The following is a 6,704-nucleotide window of genomic DNA, read 5'->3' as shown; positions in this document are numbered from 1 at the left end:
CACTTCTGCCGGCTTGTGCCACAGGGATGGCGGCCGCGCGGCCTCGGCCGCGGGACTATGGCCATCCTTTGCTTTAGGGGTAATGGGACCATATAAATGCTCCTGAATAGCTTCACTGACTACCATGGATCCACGCAAGGGTTCGATCACTAATACATGTTCTGTTTGATCTTTCATCTCCCACAAGATCTCGTCCCAAAACACCCCTGACAAGATCCAGGAGGTTCAATATCAAAAAGTAAGTCTCGAGAAATATAGGAGAAATTTTTGAAAAGCCAGTTAAAAAAAAGTTCTAGATCTCCCGGTTCCATAACTTTTTTGTTTTGTTGTTCAAGGATTCCTTTAACTTCTAGGTACATTTCTTTCTGTGGCTCAGAGAGCCCCATTTCCCACGATTCTTCCATAGTCCAGAGAGAATATCCAAACCAAGATGAGAAGAGAGAGGTCTAGAGTGGTTATTTTACTCACGAATCTTCTTCAGGGATCGGTATCTTGCTCGAATTCCTCCACCAGTTTGTTGCAGCAGGGATTACTGCAACAAGTATATTTCAAACCAGGAGTCCTGTGGAAACGAAGTATATATGGATAGATTCGTGGTAGATGTTTCAGAGATGTTTATTTCTCCAGCCGCATGGCCGGGGCTCAGCTCAGGAACCCCGCAGTCACGGGACCCGAGGGTCCTTGGCCACACCAGGGAACCCAAACCAACCAATGGGAAACAAAGGTGACCAGGGCCAGGGAAACCCCGTGTCTCCCCCCCAGGGCCCATCTCCCAGGGCTCCATGGCAGGGGGAAGGGACCCCAACACCCCACTTCTGTGAGCTCTCTATTTAAACTCTGTGAACACTTAGAGAATACTTTTTTAACCTTGAACTATTAGAATTTACCCCCATGTCCACAGCATTATTAAAATGCTTTCTTTACAACATCAAATACTGTCTCTATAATTCATCAGTTGGTAAAGGGCGGTGCTACAGAGAGCTTCTAAACCAAACACCACTGACATTGCATCATCATCATTTTAAAAGCACTTGATTTTGCCATTGCAATGGCGCTTAAACCTAATTACTCAAAGCAAACTCTAGAACCAGGAGATGACAAACAGCCTGTAAGACGTGAACCTTAGATAAAACCATGCATTTAATTCTTAAGATTAATTAGTAGCATAAACTACTATTTAAAATAACTTCTTATTTAGTTATTCTTTTATGTTTAGGGAATGTTATCCGCAAACACAATTCTTAACTCGAATTACTCAATTCTATAGAGAGATTGAAACACTTTAGGATTCTTCCACAGGGACAGCACAGGCCCCAGGAATCCAAACCCAGGGGAACACAGACAGAGAACACTCAGAACGTCCCAGCCTTGGCTGGGAAGAGCTACAACAATGACACAAAGGGCACACCACAATTCCCAGAGCACCAGCCTTGGAACGGCAATGCCATCCAGAACAGCATCTCTGACAAGATCCTGGCTACCAACAGGGTTATCCCACACATGGAGCTCATGCTACCCTAGTGCAAACATAACCAGAAGCTCTCCGTTTTCTTTTCTGTCCCTCATGCCTGCTAACCAAAGACCTTGTTTAAAGCTAAAATACATTTTAAAAACTCATATACATCTATACAGCAACCACAGGACTTTTCAGCAACCCGTGAACCCTCGTTACCACTCTGTGAATGACAGCACAGCTTGACCGTACAGTGACACCGCTCTCCGGAACATGTACCTGGAACATGGCGCAATCGTGACATGAAGATGGCTCATCCTGGAACCACCGACGGCAAGGCCCCAACGAGCACGGCCCCAGCGCCGGCAGCGGCAAAACCAGCAGCTGAAAGGCTCTTTGGCTCCCTGAAAATTGGCTCCGACTCTCACATACCTCTCACTGAGTCCCCTGATGCTCAAACAAAACCAGCTCAGTGTCCTTCTGCTCACGCTTGAACTTCCACGATCCTATGCATGCATCCGAAACATAGCATAGCAAACACTTACCTTTCTTTCCAGCACAGAATTAAAACACTGATTCAGCCTATAATGACAATTACAGCATTTTTTCTGTATCAAGTTTCGCCTGATCTCACAGGGCTCATTGTGCAGTACTCTGTTCTTGAGCAAAACTGAAAAAACTCCTCTGACAAAGTCTGACGCTTGCCCCACACCACAGGTAGCTGCAAAATTACAAGAGGAAAGGCAAAGTAATGGTTACTAGGAGACATTCTGTTCCCTCTGCTCTCAGAGTACAGTACCTTGAGCAGCACGTCCTGCTAAAGGCGGCCTCCACCCTGTCTTGCTTTCAGAAAGATTTTGTTAGACTCGCATAGAAATAAAATCCAAACAGTGCATTTCACTGAGCAGTACCTGAATCAAGGCTTTGCAGAATGCAACATCATCCCCATTGCTCTCTTTTCATGTAGACACAGGACTCAAACCAGATTGTTTGGAGAGGCACCTACCTGCTCTTGCATCATAACAAAGTCACTGCTGAGAAAATAAAAGCCATTCTGAGGAAGAGTTACAAACCAGGGAAAAACCACCTTGTTTAACATCACAAGATATATCTAATTCAGCAGAAGCTTTGGCTTCTAAGACTTAGCTAAGACATCATCTTCCCCACAGAGTTTTGCTTCACAATGCAATCAGTATTGATCTGACCAAACTACACCTTCCCAAAACAAAACCTCAGCGACTGGGGAATAACTTCTTCCCACACTCATCCAGGTTGAGACTTCACTGCACACGTGACACAGCATCACAGGACTTTCCAATAGACAAATTCGGTGAAGAAATCCAGAGCTCTGTGCGTGGAAAGAAGGTTCATCAAACACATTAAGAATACTAACTTAAGCATACCTAAACCCAGTGCATTTACACACTTTGCACTTCTCCTGCGGGTTAAGGAATCGCACACCAGATTATTGCAAACAATCACAGACATAATACAAAGTAACTCCATACAGGTCTTACCCACTGGTTGCTTGCGACTCTTTAAATGAGCCATTTCTAGGTCTCAGAAATTAAATGGAAAATGACAAATGCTATCAGTTGCAGTGCATCCTAGCCCAGAATGCCCTCGTGACACAAGTCAAGCTTGTCTAGACCCAACACCATCTTTCTAGAGGATTTCATTACAGCTGAAAGAATACTTATTTCCGCCCACGAGAACCCTGAAACAGTCATTTGAGGAAAAATGGCATTAGTACCAGAACGTGTCACAAGTACCTGCAATGTCATTTATAAAGCGCATTCTGCCCTATCAAAGCAACTTATTTCTAGAACGCTCCTTTGGATAGCTACACTGCTATTGCAGGAGAAATAACATTGGCCAAACCATGAGGGAAGGAGGATATTCTAACACCCATGGCTTACTGCAGCTGTCCAACATTTCTGCATAATCTAGAAAGAAACAAGATGTGCTTTTAGGGTCTGACTGCGAGTTAACTGTTTTACATTCTGCTTTGCTCACAGGGTACGAGTAACTCACCCACCGCCACAGCCCTGCCTGCAGAAGGGCTTCCCTGGCACAGCTGATCCTGCCAAGACCATTTGGTGCCCCCACAGCCTCCTCAGGCCTCCCCCTGCACTCGGCCACCAGCCTGCCCTGCCCAGTGCCCAGCGCCAGCGCTCAGCACTGCACACTCACCCCAAACACTCCCAGCAACCCACTGCTACCACGGCAACCGGCTGGCACCCCAAACGCTCCAAGGACGACAACCCATTGTGAGCACAGGAACGGCCTGGCACCCCAAACATTCCCACCACAGCTGTCTCCTGGGAACCAAATGGAGAACCCAGGAATACTATTACCACATACACAGGCTAGCATTGCTTCGAAAGATTAAGATTTAACCAAAACTTCATGAATTTCATTCTGCTGCCAACCCTCTCTGAATCAACTAAGAGAATCATCTTCACTTCAATGATGATAAGACCTTCTTCAGATAAAATTTACTACCAACTTCTCTCCAAATAACTTACATATAACTAACTTACAATTTCCCTAAATAATATCCACATTTACTTTGAAAATCATTTACCTCATCTCTACTATGAATGTTATGTTTCTCACAGCTGAAAGGCACAGACTCTAATTTAGCTCAACATTTCCAGCCTTTCCAAAGTTCAGTTCCATTTGTACTGTATATTTTCATCTTTTGTCTGTACATCAAATGCAAAAGCAAGTACATAAAGCATTCAGTTATCTTTAATTCTATACACCAAAACAAAAAAAAAAAGAACAATACCAGACTCCCACCTGGTCACTGTTACAGATGTAAAACTCTCCCGAGTGGCACATTTCCTCCACTTTTTACTATTTCCTCTCTGCCCTTGATAACTCTTGCTATTGTTTTCAAAATCCTTTCACACTGATTACACCACTTAATTGGGATGTCACCAGTACCAAATATCTCCCCCGATAGAATCATATTCTAAATTTCCTATGCATCATTCAGGTCTTGTTTGCCAAAGAGTCACACACCAAATATTCACGCTGAATTTCAAAGCATTGGTCAGAAAGTACCTTGTAACCCAAGAAAGCCCCTGCTCACAACAATTTTTTTATTAGAAAATAAAATTGCACTAAGCAATAATACACCGGTCTGCATTAGCACAGCTCACTGAATGGCCCAGTTATTCTGCCTAAAGGTATCACCTCTCCCAGTTACCAAACCATTCAGTTTTCTCATCCCCAATACAAGTCATTAAAGTGTTACCATTCTTTCCAGTTGCCCAATGACCATACTCAGGTGCTCTGCTGGTCTGGCCGCAGCATCCTGTTTCCCCACACACACCACTTCTGTGAGCTCTCTTAGCCAGCTCTTAATGCATTTTGTAGAGTAAAAAGCACTAGAGGAATTTCAGCTTTGTCAATTAGGAAATCATGTGGTAGTTAGACTCTATGAACATTTACAAAACATTTTTTAACATCGAATTATTAGAATTTACCCTCATGTCCATGGCATTATTAAAATGCTTTCTTTGCAACGTCAAGTACTGCTACTGCCTCTAATATTCATCTCCTGATAAAGGGCAGTGCTACAGAGAGCTTCTAAACCAAACACCAATGACACTGGAGCACCATCATTTTAAAAGCATCTGATTTTGCTGCTGTAATGACATTTAAACCCGATTACTCAGAAAGAGCTCTGGAACCAGGAGATGGCAAACAGTCTACTGGATATGAACCTTGGATAAAAGCATCTATTTAATTCTTAAGGTTGCTTAATTGTTCAAACTCCTATTTAAAATACCTCCTTACTCTTTTATTGTTTTGTGTTTAGGGAATGTTATACTCAAACACAATTTTGAATTTGTAATATTCAATTCTATAGAGAGATTATAACTCTTTAGGATTCTTCCTAGAATCCTAAATGCAGGGACAGTGCAAGCTCCAAGAAACCAAATCCAGATTAATATATAGAGAGAACACCTAGAACACTGCATCCTTGGTTGCACAGAGGTACAAAATTCCCAGAGCACAAACCTTGTAAAAGCAGCACCATGCAGTATAGCACTTCTGAGAAAATCCAGGCTACAACAGGGACAACTCCCAGAAGGGAGTTAGTGCTACCCTCATGCAAATCCAGGGAAAACCATGCTACTGTCCCTGGTGACACCTTGCCTCCACTTCCCTGTATTGGCACCAGTCCTGTCCCAGGTACAAGTAAATGCAGTTGCAAGAATATGACACTTGAAAAAAACCCATCTGGGAATAAAGTGCAGGTTTACATCATTTTGGCTCTTCCTCATTTAACCCCTTCCCAAATCCTGCAATTTTTGACATGACTTTGTTACACTCTCACTCCCTTATTTATATAACCAGAAGCTCTCCACTTTCTTTTTTTTTCCCTTGTTCCTGATGTGGAAAGACCTTTTGTAAAGCTCAATTTAATTTTAAAAATTGGTATACACGTACACAGCAACCATATGTCTTTTCAGCACCTTAACTTACAACTTGTGAACCCTTGGGATCACTCTCTAAATGACAGCAGAGTTTGAGTGCGCAAGTAACACCCTTTTCTGGGACAAGTACTTGGAACGTAGGGCAATTCTGACACCTTATGGCTGTTCCTGTAACAACCTTGAACATTTTAAGGGCAAACAGGTGGAAAAACCAGAAAATTAGGGGTTTTAAGTTCTGGTTTGGTCACAGGGTATGAGTGACACACCCACCGCCACAACCCTGTTTGCAGAAATTCCTCGGGACAGGTGATTGCACCAAAACCAGTTTATGCCTCGAGAGCCTCCTCAGGCCTTCTTCCACCACGAGGCTGCTCTGCAGAGTGCCCTGAAAGAACAGTCACCCCAAACATGCCCAGTAAGCCACTGTTACCACAGCAACAGACTATGACCCCAAACATTCCTAGGAAAGCCAGGGACAGCATCAGAGTTTACCCAATACTCCCACAGCAATGTAAATGTGTTGGTGCCTGGTGGACTCCTCACTGTGGACTTGAATGAATCCAGTCCAACCTCTCCTCAGGAGGTCTTCCCCATAAACAAAAAAAACATTATACAGAAATTAAAACACAAAAATATCACAACAATACTCATTTTCCACAAAATTTCCAGCAGGGACTTAGGACCTCTTACTAGTCCCCCCAAGAACACTATAAATACCCCACCTTACCCTCGGGAAATGAACTTATCCATAATGTTACCCAGGTGGCTCTTACCATTAGCCAAAATGTCTCCATCAG

At 43.4% G+C, this 6,704-nt stretch overlaps 1 protein-coding gene across 1 annotated transcript in view; it reads left to right on the top strand.

Annotated features, from left to right (window-relative positions):
* Positions 1–1,755: 1,755 nt before the first annotated feature.
* ZC3H15 (zinc finger CCCH-type containing 15) overlaps positions 1,756–6,704 on the top strand; it is a 21,449-nt gene continuing 16,500 nt past the window's right edge. Inside the window, exons 1-3 of the mRNA XM_008630537.2 lie at positions 1,756–1,925; positions 3,472–3,723; positions 6,198–6,322. Of these exons, the coding sequence (XP_008628759.1) occupies positions 1,756–1,925; positions 3,472–3,723; positions 6,198–6,322 (547 nt within the window). The remainder of the gene's footprint in view (positions 1,926–3,471; positions 3,724–6,197; positions 6,323–6,704) is intronic.

This window comes from Corvus brachyrhynchos, unplaced genomic scaffold (assembly GCF_000691975.1).
Source record: "Corvus brachyrhynchos isolate BGI_N302 unplaced genomic scaffold, ASM69197v1 scaffold370, whole genome shotgun sequence".
In the NCBI taxonomy this organism is placed as follows: domain Eukaryota; kingdom Metazoa; phylum Chordata; class Aves; order Passeriformes; family Corvidae; genus Corvus; species Corvus brachyrhynchos.
Note: the sequence above shows the minus strand (reverse complement) of the source record. Positions and strands in the feature narration are given on the sequence as shown.